General features: G+C 44.4%; 3 protein-coding genes across 9 annotated transcripts; 1 reads left to right on the top strand and 2 right to left on the bottom strand.

Annotated features, from left to right (window-relative positions):
- Positions 1 to 2,731: 2,731 nt before the first annotated feature.
- On the top strand, positions 2,732 to 10,077 carry LOC127335051 (cysteine-rich receptor-like protein kinase 10). Of its 7 annotated transcripts, none has more exons than XM_051361637.2 (11): positions 2,732 to 2,898; positions 3,146 to 3,277; positions 3,419 to 3,467; positions 3,743 to 4,240; positions 5,004 to 5,062; positions 5,516 to 5,598; positions 7,674 to 7,870; positions 8,291 to 8,537; positions 8,634 to 8,871; positions 8,968 to 9,118; positions 9,470 to 10,077. In XM_051361637.2, the coding sequence occupies exons 4-11, from the start codon at positions 3,794 to 3,796 to the stop codon at positions 9,704 to 9,706; spliced, it is 1,659 nt and encodes a 552-aa protein (XP_051217597.1). In that variant the 5' UTR covers positions 2,732 to 2,898; positions 3,146 to 3,277; positions 3,419 to 3,467; positions 3,743 to 3,793; the 3' UTR covers positions 9,707 to 10,077. The 7 variants fall into 7 exon arrangements, with proteins under 7 accessions (XP_051217597.1, XP_051217595.1, XP_051217596.1 ...); XM_051361635.2 differs by having other exon boundaries at positions 3,552 to 4,240; XM_051361636.2 differs by having other exon boundaries at positions 3,419 to 3,519.
- A 475-nt stretch (positions 10,078 to 10,552) lies between these two features.
- Positions 10,553 to 10,894, bottom strand: LOC127329188 (uncharacterized). Its single transcript, XM_051355723.1, has one exon. The coding sequence runs from the start codon at positions 10,892 to 10,894 to the stop codon at positions 10,553 to 10,555; it is 342 nt and encodes a 113-aa protein (XP_051211683.1).
- Positions 10,895 to 12,455: 1,561 nt separating this feature from the next.
- LOC127335053 (uncharacterized) lies at positions 12,456 to 13,558 on the bottom strand. Its single transcript, XM_051361643.2, has one exon. The coding sequence runs from the start codon at positions 13,485 to 13,487 to the stop codon at positions 12,606 to 12,608; it is 882 nt and encodes a 293-aa protein (XP_051217603.1). The 5' UTR covers positions 13,488 to 13,558; the 3' UTR covers positions 12,456 to 12,605.
- Between the last annotated feature and the right edge of the window lie 1,281 nt (positions 13,559 to 14,839).

Here is a 14,839-nt window from a genome sequence, read left to right as displayed (position 1 = left end):
ACTCGCGCTCGTGCCCTGCGCGCATGTGCTGCCCCGCGAGTCGATGCGCATGCGCTGCTCCTGGGCGTACTCCCTTCCGTGCACGATGCATGCATGCTAGCCCTGCCTGCACCATGCATCATGCTAGCACATGTATATATGCTACTAGTTTAGGCAGCAGCGTAACTCCATCTAAATTAGTTTTTGACACGTAACACAGCTACATGCTATATACGAGTACATTTGTACACACGGGCGAGCACAAGTACAATCGCGCACACGAGCAGGTACAGTCGCACATACGAGTAGGTACAGTCGCGCACACGAGCGAGTACAATCTGATCAGCGTCTGTGCAAGATCTGAGTCTGATCAGCGACGAGCAGGTACAATACAAGTAGGTACGATCGCGCACAATGATGCGAGTACGGTCTGATCGCGCACACGAGACATGTATAGTTGCGCACACGAGTAAGTATAATCGTACACGAGCGAGCACAGGTATAGTCGTCCACATAAGACAGGTACAGTCGCGCACACGAACGAGTACAGGTATAGTTGCTCACACGAGTAAAGGGAAAAATGCACCAAATACATTCAAAACTGAAGTACTTATCAGTTCATGCACGAGTACAGTTAGATACATAACATGAGTACAACCATAATAGTATAGGAAGTACGAAAAAAAGTATCTCCAAACCTATCAACATGGGATCTAGTTTTGAAGATCTCGACAAGAGGATCTCAAAAGTGGAAACGGTTCGTCATTTGGACTTACGATTCTCAAGATATTTCATTTTGAAAAAATGAATCTACGAAAAAAGGGAAAAACTGACTCAGCCCAGCTCTTCTCTCTCCTCCCTCTTCCCCACCTTGCTTCCCCTTGCGACACGTGGCGAGCAGGGAGACTACTCCCAGAGATTTTCTAGCAACACAGCGCGCCACTTGTCGCATGCGGAATAATTTGTCTTTCCTTCGCGAAGGTCGGTCTTTTTTTAACGATTTACCACTACCTAAAGACTAACCTTCGCGAAGGGAAAATTGGACCACCACAAAACGACACGTGGCTGCATGTACTACTTCCCCGCGCGCCCCGCCCCATACACGCGCGCTCGCCCTGCGTGCGCCCGCATACTCGCGCTCGTGCCCTGCACGCATGTGCTGCCCTGCGAGTCGCTGCGCATGCGCTGCTCCTGGGCGTACTCCCTTCCGTATATGCTACTAGTTTAGGCAGCAGCGTAACTCCATCTAAATTAGTTTTTGACACGTAGCACAGCTACAAGCTATATACGAGTACAGTTGTACACACGGGCGAGCAGAACCCCACACTGGTCAAAAAGAAAAGTAAATCTCTCTAAAAAATACTCGTTCGTCATCTCTTTGGCGTGTAATATTAAGGTTGCAGCCTCCGAGGTATCTAGTCTCCTGTCTCTTAGCTGTTGTGAGTCAATTCCAGGCAGTCATTAGCTAGGAAGAGACTACTGAAAAGACAGAATAGTTCTCTGTTTCAAGTGAAAAGTAGCTGGAATCGATTAGATTCCTACCAATTTTTCTCGAAATCGAGAAAATTTCGCCTTATTCAGTAAAATATATCTGCCTAATAGCTCGAGGACCAGAATAAACTGCCTCCTTTTCCCGACCCCTATCTTGAAAAGCACCCGAACTGGCTTTCCCCTATTTCCCTAGTTTTTACCCGAGATGGAGCAACACCGAAAAGTGCTTGCTAACCGTTTTGCTAAGAAAAAGCACGTCTCTGTGCCTTTCTCAACCGAAGACCCTGACACCCGAAGACCCTTTTTAGCACGCCTTCCTGGTTAGAACTGAAAAGCCAATCATACTAGCCAAACAAAGCCACCTCAGCTAGCTCCTCAGAACCTAAACCCATAGCCTGACAAGAGCCAGAAAGGAGCACCTATCAACAAAGAGACCAGAATGCTGGCGTTTAGCCTGGCAAGTCTACCTAGTTGAGCACTCAACCCTTACAATCGCGCACACGAGCAGGTACAGTTGCACATACGAGTAGGTACAGTCGCGCACACGAGCGAGTACAGTCGCGTACGCGAGCGAGTATAGGTACAGTCACGCACACGAGCAAGTACAGTTGCGCATACGAGTAGGTACAGTCGCGCACACGAGCGAGGTACAGGTACAGTCGCGCACACGAGACAGGTATAGTTGCGCACACGAGTAAGTACAATCGCCTACACGAGCGAGCACATGTACAGTCGTCCACATAAGACAGGTACAGTCGCGCACACGAACGAGTACAGGTACAGTTGCTCACACGAGTAAAGGAAAAAATGCACCAAATACATTAAAAACTGAAGTACTTATCAGTTCATGCACGAGTACAACCATAATAGTATAGGAAGTACGAAAAAAAAGTATCTCCAAACCTATCAACATGGGATCTAGTTTTGAAGATCTCGACGAGAGGATCTCAAAAGTGGAAACGGTTCGTCATTTGGACTTACGGTTCTCAAGATATTTCATTTTGAAAAAATGAATCTACGAAAAAAGGAAAAACTGACTCAGCCCAGCTCTTCCCTCCTCCCTCCTCCCCACCTTGCTCCCCCTTGCAACACGTGGAGAGCAGAGAGACTACTCACAGAGATTTTCTAGCACCATAGCGCGCCACTTGTCGCATGCGGAATAATTTATCTTCCGTTCACAAAGGTCGGTATTTTTTTAACGATTTTGGGGAACTTTGGGTTCAGATCCCAAGGAGACGTGGGCACGGAAGCTTGTGGTCTGCCAAAGCCCATAGGGAGCACACGGGGTCTGGTTTGGCCCAGGTACGAGGAGATCGCGTTTTCTTTATGGGCACCGGCCGTGCTAGTCGCGTTTCCACCGCAGGAGGTCGCCGGAGCTCCGGCACGCGGCGGCGCGGAGCACGGAGACGTGCCCTTACTGACCGCACGGTAAATTCGCTACTTATATCTATGGGCTCGCTCTCCTTTCTGATAGAAATGCCGCACCCAGCGAGAGCGCAAGGATGGTACCCGGCGATGGCAACTCTGTTCTCGATCTCCGGGCTGCCCGCTTATGTTCTCATGTATGATGTATACTGTATAGTCATATGGTGCCAAGAGATCCTTGACAAGATAATATTCCGATGAAGCAACCTTTTTATGAGCTGTATTAACAGGAATACTCTCTGTAGCGCAGGTGTTTGAGGAAATGCTGCCCGAGGAAATCCGCCCTTCAGAATTTCAGATGGTCATGGCTCATGGGACTATGTCCAGCGCGTTTACACCGCCTGCCTGAGTAGCTACGGAGGAGGAAACAACAATTTTGCTGGTGAGTACGATCTGGGCGGGGTGGAAATGCAGTGCCTAACTGCCTATAATTACAATTGTGCCGTGTCTGTCTTGTTGTAGTTCAAATTTCTACTTTCAACTGAGTAGTCCACTCACTGGAGAAAGATGTGTCCCATCACAGGAACTTTCTTGGCAAACTCCCTCTGCCATGTATTCAGTGAAGATGAAAGGTCAGTTGAAACTTCCTGGAGATTTCGTGACTGCGTCACTTTTAGTGCTTAGGTTAGGTGGTTACCCATTCTCTGAATCAACAGTTCCATGTGGACGTCACATCATTGGAAGTTTCTTAGGATGATCCTAAGCCAGATGTTCAATACTTGAGGCTGGAAATTTTCTCATCGACGGGACCCGCAGGAAGTCCCTTAGAAGTCAAAAGTGGAGTGCTTTTCCAAAAAATATTTTCAAACTCAGTCTCTGACCAAGTTATAATATATGTGCTGGCTAGGTACTGGGTCCTTCTTTGCAAGGGCTGTTCTTTGCAGTTCTCTGTGAGGAGATGGCAACTTTGAGTGGTGTGGGTCAAGTGGCCACCGTTGCGCAGCTAGCAGGGATAGATGCATATGGGCTGATCAAGATGATTGTGGAGGCAGTGCAGACGGTCAAGAGGAACAAAGAGACCTGCCAGAAGCTCGCGAGGCGTGTGAAGATGATAGGTGACCTGCTGCAGGAGCTTCATGAGGCACAACTGATGCAACACCGAGATACGAGGAACCCAGTGGAGCAGCTGGAGGAGACACTTCGGCGAGCATTTATGCTCATCACAACCTGCCAGGACAGCAGTTTCATGTATCATTGCTTTACTGGAGGTAATCAGGCTTGCCAGTTACAGGAGGTGGAGAATGATATCGCCTTCTACCTCCAGATATTCCCCCTCGTGAGCCATGTAGATACTTCCCGTACTTTCGTCCTGGATTTGAGCAGACGTCAACCTTCACATACAGAGGTAATAGCTAGGCACATATAGTCCTAGTTTAATTGAATTTTGATATTTCTGAAAATGAAATTTTATTCATATTTTCTTGAACGAGGTTCATAAACTATAATATGATGTATGCTTTTCAGTTCACAGTATGTATCTCATCGATCACTTCCTTATATATTTTATCTGCCAATAGATCCAACTAAACATGTTATGGCATTAGTTCGAGACTGATAATGGTCATGTAATCATTATGATATAAAATTACAGTTTTTTTTGCGGGGGATATAAAATTACAGTTCTAATCCAATTAATGGAGAACTGATCTAGTAGACAATATTCTGATGTCTAATACTATTGGTAGTTCTATCATGACCATATTGACACAACCGCAAAAGTGATCTGATAATAGGTCTCTACTCTTTACTGTTCCCTCTTCTTTAGGGTATATTTTGATTGTTTAAGTTAAGACATGACTTTTATCAACAATTATTCTGATATTATGATGCTTATGTGATTATAATTAATTTTAACAAAAATATAATGACATCATTTTTATGATACGTAAATTGCTGGTCAAAACTTGTTGTAACCAATCAAGATACACCCTTCAAAAATAAATGGAGGGAGTATCCAGTATAGAGTAAACACAAGTTTCATGTGGTGGTTCATTCTCACTGCTATAGCATTTTTCTTAACATGGTGGAAAATTCAACTCTAGTGCCGGAGGCACGCTAGTTAAGGGTTCATGTGATCTTATTTTTCATTTATCGTTGTTCTCTCCTAGGAGTATGCCAAGGAGGCGCAGATACTAAAAGACAATTCAGGCCATGGAACTTCACCAAAGTACAGTATAAATCAACTGCGATCACTTCTTTGATTTCATACTCATTCATGTGCCAATGCATATGTACTCTGTACTGAAATCAGAAAACAATTGTTTAGATAAACTAAACGGGTTCATTGTGACACATCTGGCTGGGGGTAGCAAGGTTGTACTTAACTACTTGACATGTATCTCCTTAAAATTACTAACACAACTAAGAATAAATATTTGGTGATTTGACAGTATGGCCAGCTGGTAATTTTTATGTAAGACCTTTCCAGAATACATAATAAGCTGCTCATCCTTCCATATTCACTATCAACAACATTGGTTGGACCTGTCTTTCTCCTGCAGAATAGCAAATGGGAAATATTAGTTGGAATCTTGCAACTTATTAATCGCCCAAAACAATTGAATGTTTATATCTAGAAGCTTACATCTTATTTGCTAGTGCACCGGGTTACCATTTTCAGGTTTAAAGCCACATCTGAGACAGTTGAATCAAGACTCCAGGAAGTAAATCAGAATTCGGCAAATAATAAAGAAAAGTTAACAGGTAATTGTATTCATTACTTAGATCATTCAGGCCTCTATATTGCACAACATAATTCTACTCTTACAGTTTGTTCAGTTAATTTGCATTTTTTAAATGGGAAGAGCAGGGGCGAGACCTACTGAAATAATCTTGTTTTGGTTATGTAGGTAAAAATTTGAAGAACTTGCTTTTATTTAGATTTTTTTGAATGTGTCATGCTTCATGCACTAGCCAATGCAACCAAAAGTCCGACCTGAGCTCATTTTCCTCGGCTCGTTATTTTGCCCCAGATTCTGGGTAAAGTTCGCGGTAACCTCCATTCGAAGATACGAGATTTTCACTAAGTGACCTTGGAAGTATATTCCATGGATCTAATAGTTGGAAACCACTTTGAAGAAAAAGAAGAGATTCCGCCAAGAGGCTAGGCGAGTAGGCGGAAACTATTAGATTTTGGGAGTCCTTAGAGATTTTGTCTAGATCCGCCCCGAAGAAATGGTGTGACCCGAGATAGGAGGAGGACCAGGCGAATCTTGAAGAACTCTGGGGTACTGTTTTGGATATACTTCATGGGTATACCAACGACATAGTCCAATACCGGCTAGCCCAGGTGGCCCACAGATGGTGGTTGGGCCTATGGCCTAACTGGCTGGCCCAGCTGATTGACCAAGATGGAGAGTCCACGATCAGAAGCTGTAGCCGGATCTGCACCGACCTAGTTGCCCGGGTCCGTACCGATATAGGTTAGCCAGATCCTTACGTGTAGAGAAGATGTACCTAGTTAGGATAGTGCTAGTAGAGTCTAACCTGGACTACTCTTTGTAAACCCTAGATCCTCGCGCCTTGATAAGCCGGATCTGGGGAGCCCTTGGGGCAGAACCAATCCTTTCATTGTAATCGCACACTTGTTTGCCCTTATAGTGAAGTATAGCAACACGTAGGATCTCACCACCGTTGCAAGATCTGAAGCTGGGTAACTCGTGTCTCACCATCCTGGTACCTCTCCGCCTTTCGCCCACCTCTCTCCTCCACGCCGTGGGTTACCTTACATAGCGTACTCGTCGATCACACAACAGCAGTTGGCGTCCACCTTGGGGCAAGAGGCGCCTGTAGCACGGATCTGGGCGGGATCCACGGCACCGGCGACACCGTCGCCATCAGGTGTGTCCTTTACGCCAGCAACGTCCCTGTTGTCCCCAACGACGAGTGCGGGGTTCCGGCTAGGGGAAGCCCCATCCACTGCACGATCGTTCCGATCGGCAACATCCACGTCTTCATCGGCAACATCGGCGACAAAGAAGCCGATCTGACTCGAGACGCTGGGCGCTAATACCATATCAAGCTTCATGCACTAGCCAACACAACCAAAAGTCCGAACTGATGGAAAAGGCCACTTATACACTTCACGAGAGAGTGAATACTTGCTCATGTCTATTCCACTCTAAACAAATCATAGCTCATGTTGAACTTAGGTATCAGGTTATCCCCGTTTAAATACCAACATATTTTGTGTTTTGACCTTTTAGTATATTAGTTCTTCTATGTTTCCCTGTAGGTCATAAAAAAGTGGGTGTATAGAAAGGTACTCTCGCCATTTCTGTTCGTAACGCACATTTCAAGAAGGAACATTAGTTAAGGAGATAAAAAATGATACAAGAGAATAATAGAGGGGAATGACCCTGATTTAATGTGTCTATATCAGTCTTGGGTAGCTCAATCTCTTGCCACACCTTTGCAGAAAACTGACAAGTTTTAACTGATTCCTATGTTTATGGGTTTGATAGGAACCACCGAACCAGTACCGCCCTACAAGTTTCTAGAAAAAATAGCATTTCCCTTACAAACTGTCAGGAACTGTTCGAAAACTGATGATTACAACCTTTGGGGTCATGAACTGGAATGCTTTCCTGAAAACTGTAGACATGGTTTATTCTATTTCTCCACCTGGACCACATGCCCAATGTCTTCTATTTGTATTGGGCCATTATTCTGTAACTATTTTGTGCTATCAGCGAAATACAAAATGGTAAATGGTAATACGCATGTATTTTGTTTTAAAGGACTTCCTAATCTGTACTATAATTCATAATCAATGACAGGGAACCATTTTTCCAATGGACCACAAAAAAGGAAGGCTGAACGAATAGCTGTGGACAAGGACATACTTGTAAACCTATTATGTGCTGAGAGATGTTCAAGATTGTTGCTGTTTAATCTTTCTCAGGTCGTAAAGTTTACAGAAAATTTCAAATGGGATAACGTGGTTGGACGTGGTGCTTTTGGTTATGTTTACAAGGTACATTTTTCTTACATGTTATTTGTGAAATAGCATTATTATTCTACTATCATTTCTTTTTTAGGGAGTTCAAGTATAATAGACACTATTATTCTATTATACATAACAAAATGATGCAAGGGAATCTAATTAATTGAATGCATCTTTAATTCCGTAGTATGTTATCATTGATCGCGAGCGTAAATGTAGTTGAAGTATGTACTGATATGAAGGTGTTTTGAAAATATACCAAAAACTATCAGCTCACTTGCAATTTGTTCACGTAGCTCCCCTTGGAGTATCTTAGTGTAAGTATATGAACCTACGAATAATTATTATATATATACTACACCATAATACGAGTATATATTGCTATAGATATGAGTCTTGAGATCCATTCTAAAAAAGTTGGTTCCTTACTGCTGATACCCTGTTTTTCAGGGAAAACTGCCTAGTGGAACTGAGATTGCGGTCAAAAGATTTGCAGCATCGTCAACTCAAGGTTTAGAAGAATTCACTGCTGAGATTGAAACAATTGCAAATCTTCAACATAGAAATGTAATTAGGCTACTTGGGTTTTGCATTCAAAGAGAAAAGGACTTTCTTGGATTTCATATTCAGCATGAAGAGATGATTCTTGTCTACGAATACATGCCAAACAAGAGCCTGGCTTCTTTTCTATACAGCTGTATTCACTGAGACTTCAGTTTCCATTATTCTTTTGAGCTTGAAAGAAAAATCTCGTAATTTTTTATGAAAGCTTCATTCCGTTGATCATTTTCAGATACAAAGACAAGAGAATCACTTAATTGGTCTAAGCGCCTCCATATAATTGAAGGGATAGCTCAGGGTCTTGTTTACCTGCATGATCTATCTCATCAATGTGTTGTCCACATGGATTTGAAAGCAAATAATATATTGTTAGATTATGACATGAACCCTAAGATTTCTGATTTTGGGATGGCTAGAATATTGCCTTCTAGTGGGACTGAAGAGACCTCAGATACTGTTAAGGGCACAAAGTAAGAGTTAACCAAATAAACCAGCCTTTTATGACATGAAGCTCCTTTGCTCCTTTATTTATGTGCTAAAATATGATTTTCGTTTTAATTTTGCAGTGGTTATATGGATCCTGAATATATCAGGTATGGGAAATTCTCAGTGAAGTCTGATGTTTATAGCTTCGGCATCCTGATCCTTGAGATCGTAAGTCGAAAGAGGTGCATTTCGTTATCACCCAATGGAGATATGATGAATCTACCAACACATGTGAGTGCAGTCTTTTACCCTTTGCTAAAAGTATATCTTTTCTTCTGTTTTTAAAACTCTAAAAGCATTCCTGTTGCTGGTCAGTGCTCTCTCTTTTAGTCTTGGAATTTTGGAAACCATGTCAATAATATTGGTAAATAAAGAAAAACTAGAGTAAGATAGAAAATAAAATAAAATACCATATAGTTTTCTGTGCAAAACAGTCAATTTATATTAGTTATGCCCTGGATACAAAATTAGAATTAATAAGTTTATGATGTTGAATTCCGTTATGCACTATCTACCATTCAACAAAAGAGAGACCAGGGATTATTCAGTTTGTCACATTAATAACCATGAGAGTTCTTTCAGGCCTGGGATCTGTGGAAAGCAGGAAAGTCCCACGAGCTTCTTGACCTATCACCAGTACCACTATGTAATGAACCACAAACAGCTCAGATCATCAAATGCATTCACGTGGCACTACTGTGTATCCAAGACTGTCCGATGCACCGGCCTACTATGTCGGATGTTCTTCTGATGCTACGCAGCGAGAGCATAAGCTTGCCTACACCTAGCGTACCATCAAGCTGGAGTGTCGACCCTTGAGAGTTGAGAGGCTCTGGGAGGTGAACTTGGCACTACAAGCGTGTTCAAGAGATTATCAGCTTGGTTGAGACCACATTATAGTGCAGAGGGGTGCAGTCCTATTAGTTAGCATGTTCATGCTGATAAATTCTGCACATATTTTCAGAACTACCTGTTATATTATTGACCGCCTACTAGCCGAACAATTGACCCATAATCCTTTTGTGTTAGTAGCTTAGAAACGGCATAGCCCTTGTTCACCGGGTGCTCCTGGTTGGCTGGGTCAGACAGGTTTAGTCCCAGGTGCCTGGTCGGATGGCTGTCAAAGTTGTCGCTGGGAGTATGTAAAACGATAAAAAGAATAGTCGAAGGGAGATATTTTTATCCGTCTACATCCATCTGAGTAAACGGAGTTCTCTTATGTCTCGTCAATTTTGAAAGGTCCATCTTCAGTTAGCGAAAGTATAACTTGTCTCCCTCTCTCTACACAACCTCCCTTGTGCCAGTAGGCTGGAAAATATTGCCCTGACGTTCTAGCATGATATAACATGCTATTTTGCAAATAACGTCATAACCTTTTAGAGCATTTCCAACAGGTGCCCAAAACAGTCATGCGCTAAAACCACGATACATCGTCTGTTTTGCGATTTTTGCGCGCGCGAGGAGGTCTCTTCACCAGACGCTCCAAAGTATTACGCGTGGGAAAGGGGCGCTTCACCGGATGCGCATAAATACAGTGCCCGAAACACTATTCGTAGTACAAACATCAATAAATATAGATCAAACCGACAAACTAAAATAGATTAAAAAGCGAATATATTACAAATATGATAACTAGTGCAAGAAACTAAAGTACGATAAACTAATCTATCCATTTGACGCCGGAGCCCGATGAACTGGAGACGGTGGACGAAAACTGATCCCCCACCGGGGATCATTATCGTCAATGGTGGTCGGGCCTTCCATCTGCGCTAGGATGAAGGCCTTGCGCGCTCGGTTCGCTGTCTTCGCGGTGTTGCGCTCCACCTGCTGCTGCGTGAAGAACTTGTTTTCGCCGTAGACATCTTGCAGGAAATTCTCGTGCCACACCGTCATGGCGATGGCGAGCCAGCGGTGGCGGTGGCGCTGCCTCTCCTCGTCGGTGACAAGGCGCGGTGGGGGCGCCAACATCTCCACTTGGGCGGCGGAGGTCACGCCATGGAAGTTCATGTTGCGGCGCGGACGACCGAGCCACCACGTCACCGCGTCGTATGTGCGCGCGGCCTCATCATTACTAGAAAAATGCCTAGCCGTAGAATTACTAGAAGTGGCGCACCACTACACATGCCACTTCTAACTTTCTGCTTGGTCCACCCTTTCCCAGGCTTACCAGTGAAGCACCATTATTTTGTGCGCCAAGTCTGGCCAGTTTTGAAAATGATGAAAATATGCCCCCCTTAGTAATGGCGCACCATGGCGTGGTGCGCCACTGCTACTTCCATTGCTAAGGGGTACCAAAAATTCTGCCCACACTCTCTATGGATCGCCTTTCTAGTTTTCAGAAAAAAATAAAATAAATTGATAAAAATTCAAAAATAAAATCTTTCTAGATGTCTATGTGTTCTGTCATCTAGTTGCAAGAAAAATTAACAAACATGAATTTATACTTTTTTTGCAAAATTGCGGCATGTATCGGTAAAACGAGATTTCTGGTTGCCTACGACCTACGATGAAAATCTTGTTTATATGAAAATGTATCTACACAAAATTTTACATCCGATTTCAACGCCCTTCGAGCGTTTAGACAATTTTTAGATTCCAAAAAATCAAAAAGAAAACAGGACTTTTTTCAGGTTTTAGATTTCGGACAGAAATTTCAGAAAAAGAAAAGAATAGCAGTGGCGCACCAAGCCATGGGGTGCGCCCTGCTAAGTTTCCCTCCTTCAAAATTTGAAATGGCCGGCCGCCCTTTACCCTTATCCCCACCCTCCTTCCTCCTCCACACATTTCCTCCATCCTCTCCTCTTTCTCTCCTCCTCTGCTACTCCTCCACTCCCTTCTCCTCCAACTCTTTCCTCTTCCTCCTCCTCCACTTCGGCGTCCTCCTCCACTCCGGCTCCCTCCTTCTCCTCCAAATCTGGCATCCTCCTCCACTCCGGCCTCCTCTTCCACTCCCTCCTCCACTGCTCCAACTCCGGCCTCCTCCTCCTCCAATTCTCCAACTCCGACCTCCTCCTCCTCCTCCTCCTCCACTCCTTCTCCAACTCCGGCCTCCTCCTCCTCATCCACTCTTCCTCCACTCCTCCTCCTTCTCCTCCGCATCCTCTCCTCCAATCGGCTGACCCTTCCTTCCTCTTCTTCAGAACGTGCCAAGTTGCATACTAGAACGAAAACCGAAAAAGGCAAAAAAAAAAAAAAAATCGAAAAAATCCAGCTCTAGATCCAGATCCAAATTTTACCAGTGACACACCTCTTTTTTGCGCATTGGCGCACCTCGACGAAATAGGAGTGGCACACTAGGTGATGTGCCACTGCTATTTAGATTACCAGTTAGCAGGGGCGTGATAGCAGTGGCGAACCCAGCCATTCCACATTGAACATTGGCACTTGCACAAGACAAGTGTATAACCGGCTGGCATTAGGCGGTTATAATTCACCATGTGAAGCAAAATCATTATAAAACACCATCCATCACACATCCCAGAAACATGCTGTCATGCATACATCCACGATGCAAATTTGTACATAAGAAACATGCTTGGTCCACATCAGCTGCAAGCCGTGGTTGATATTCATGCCAACATAAGTTTTATTTAGTTTAGGAAAAGGATGATATATCCACCAAGTTACATAACCCACCACACCAAGTGATAGTTTGAGCTACACTGAACTTGGGTAAGGTCGTGAGCTCCCTTAGGTAAGGTGGAAACATTCCAGATCATTAACCTCCTGTCACGACTTGGTTGCTTCCAGGTACGACATGGTTGCTTCCAGATACGGTATCATTGCTGCCAGATACGGTATTGCGGCTCCCAGATACAGTATTGTGGCTACCGGTGACAGTTTGGAAGCTCCCGGATACAGTATTGCTGTTCCCGGATACATTATTGTTGTTGTCGGTTACGACATGGTTGTTTCCCGATACGACATGGTTGCTGCCAGTTATGACATTGTTACTCCCGGTTACGACAGTGTTGTTGGCCCCAGAGACGGTGTTACTGTTCCCAGATATGACAGTGTTGTCGTTCCCAGAAACAACATTGTTGCTCCCAGATCTGACACTGTTGTTAGTTCCAGTTATTGTATTTGGTTGTTGGAGGAGTGCTCTTCTGCTACGTTCCACATGCAATGGCATGTTAGTGAAAGCCATGCCAAGTGAACGACGAGCGGTGCTGAGACCCTTGAACCGTATGTGCAAACTCTTGGGCACCCCGCCAACTAATGAATTACCAGAGAGATCCAAGTAGCGAAGGTGGTCAAGCTCACCGAACCACGATGGGATGGTGCCCATCAGTCTGTTGTTGGCAAGATTGAGCGCCTGTAGGTGCGCGAGGCCCGCCAAACATGCTCCTGGGATGGCCCCCTCGAGGCCGTGCCCGGGGAGCCACAACGTTATGACGCGGCCGCTTGCGCCGTCGCAGCCCACACCTCCCCAACTACAGCATGAAGCGCCGAACCACGCGGCACGGAGGAGGACACCCCCACCGCTGAGACTCCCAGCGAAGCCCTGCAGTGCGTGTAGGTCATCGGGGTGGCATGGCGTCGCGCTTGACAGGGGCAAGAGGAACGCCAAGAGGAGCAGCAGCAGCCAGAATTTCGCCATGGATTCAGCTAGCGCCGTGGTATGCTACATATGTATACATCAACTTTTTTTTCTGAATGCGAGTGATTCGCATGTGCTGTTGGCAAAAACTGCTTGGGTGGTGCGTGCTATCTTATAGTGTGTTTGTGTGTGTGGTTGCAAGCATACGTTGCAAGTGGTTCAGTCTGTACTAGCTCTTCCGTGGCCACAATCCAAGCATGGTTTTTGTTGTTGTGTGTCGACTAGAATTCGTGGACACAAGTTGGCAGGTAGCAACTCAATTCAAACTTCTTCCTGTCACCCGAAATTAGTTATATCAGTTTTTTTTATCTCTAAAATGAGCAAATCTAAATTAGACAAAAGCGGCCACAGATAATTTGGAACAGACGAAATATTTTCTAGCAATCGAGCGAATCCAGCCTAGCAAACAACATAAAACAAGGTCAAGAGATTAGCATTATCCGAGCTACCAAGTTTCTACATTGTATCGGCGGACCAACACCAGCACCAGCACGTACATCTTATCTGAGATGGAACTTTTAGATAGAGCCATGGCGGATGCCGGCCATCTCTGAAACTTTCCCTGATGTCCGATCTTCCCACTGATGCAACCCATAGTGGCCATGTTTCCAGTATGGAGGGACCGAGGGACGACGAGAAAGGGGGACGAGATTTAGAGGCTGGCAAAACTAGGGTGCAGTGAGGGTATGCATCTCTTGATCGATTTTTCGATAGAGGGACGTGAACCAATCAATTTCGGGACGATAAACCCGGTATGGATCTATGAATACCCCAGACACGGTGTCTCCCATCATTCCATGCCTACGACTGATTTCAAAAAAATCAAATTTTATTTCACATGATTTAACAGAATTGGTAATAAATATCGCAGTGATAATATTTGTGTAGTTACACAACTTAGCGCTTCTCCCGCCTTGTAAGTAAAATAAAGTCCGCAACATTTTTTATGTGTTTTTATATAAAATAAAATAAATGCAAAACTGAATGTAAGCTGCACTAACAAATAAAAATATGAATAAGAAAGGAAGCAAGACACGGACATTCAATTTTGACATTAGGCTGGCCCATTTAGCTCATTGACCGGTCACAAAAAGACATTTGGCCCGACATGATTATTAATTGGGCTCATTTAGCAAGTTGACTGGTCAAACCAAAACATCCTGTCTAGCCCGCGTAATTAATGGGCCGGCCCAATTATGTAGTTGACTAGTCAAACCTAGGCAGTTGGCCCGACCCAATATGTAACTAGGATGGTCCATTTTTTCTTATTGTGCCGGCCCGCTTAAGACGTAGCAGGTCTTGTGTGGTTCTGTCATCTACTACGAACATCTGTCTAGTTAACGACGTTACCG

The sequence above is a fragment of the Lolium perenne genome, chromosome 2 (genome assembly GCF_019359855.2).
Source record: "Lolium perenne isolate Kyuss_39 chromosome 2, Kyuss_2.0, whole genome shotgun sequence".
NCBI classification, from domain to species: domain Eukaryota; kingdom Viridiplantae; phylum Streptophyta; class Magnoliopsida; order Poales; family Poaceae; genus Lolium; species Lolium perenne.
This window is presented reverse-complemented; position numbering and strand designations above follow the sequence as displayed.

What these genes read in the sequence shown, in the direction of transcription:
- LOC127335051 (XM_051361638.2), top strand. Translation starts at nt 3,794, where the DNA reads ATGGCAACTTTGAGTGGTGTGGGTCAAGTGGCCACCGTTGCGCAGCTA. An exon ending in TAATAAAGAAAAGTTAACAG is followed by an intron (nt 5,599 to 7,673) that starts GTAATTGTATTC and finishes AATCAATGACAG; the next exon opens with GGAACCATTTTTCCAATGGA. An exon ending in TGATGAATCTACCAACACAT is followed by an intron (nt 9,119 to 9,469) that starts GTGAGTGCAGTC and finishes GAGTTCTTTCAG; the next exon opens with GCCTGGGATCTGTGGAAAGC.
- LOC127329188 (XM_051355723.1), bottom strand. Translation starts at nt 10,894, where the DNA reads ATGAACTTCCATGGCGTGACCTCCGCCGCCCAAGTGGAGATGTTGGCG.
- LOC127335053 (XM_051361643.2), bottom strand. Translation starts at nt 13,487, where the DNA reads ATGGCGAAATTCTGGCTGCTGCTGCTCCTCTTGGCGTTCCTCTTGCCC.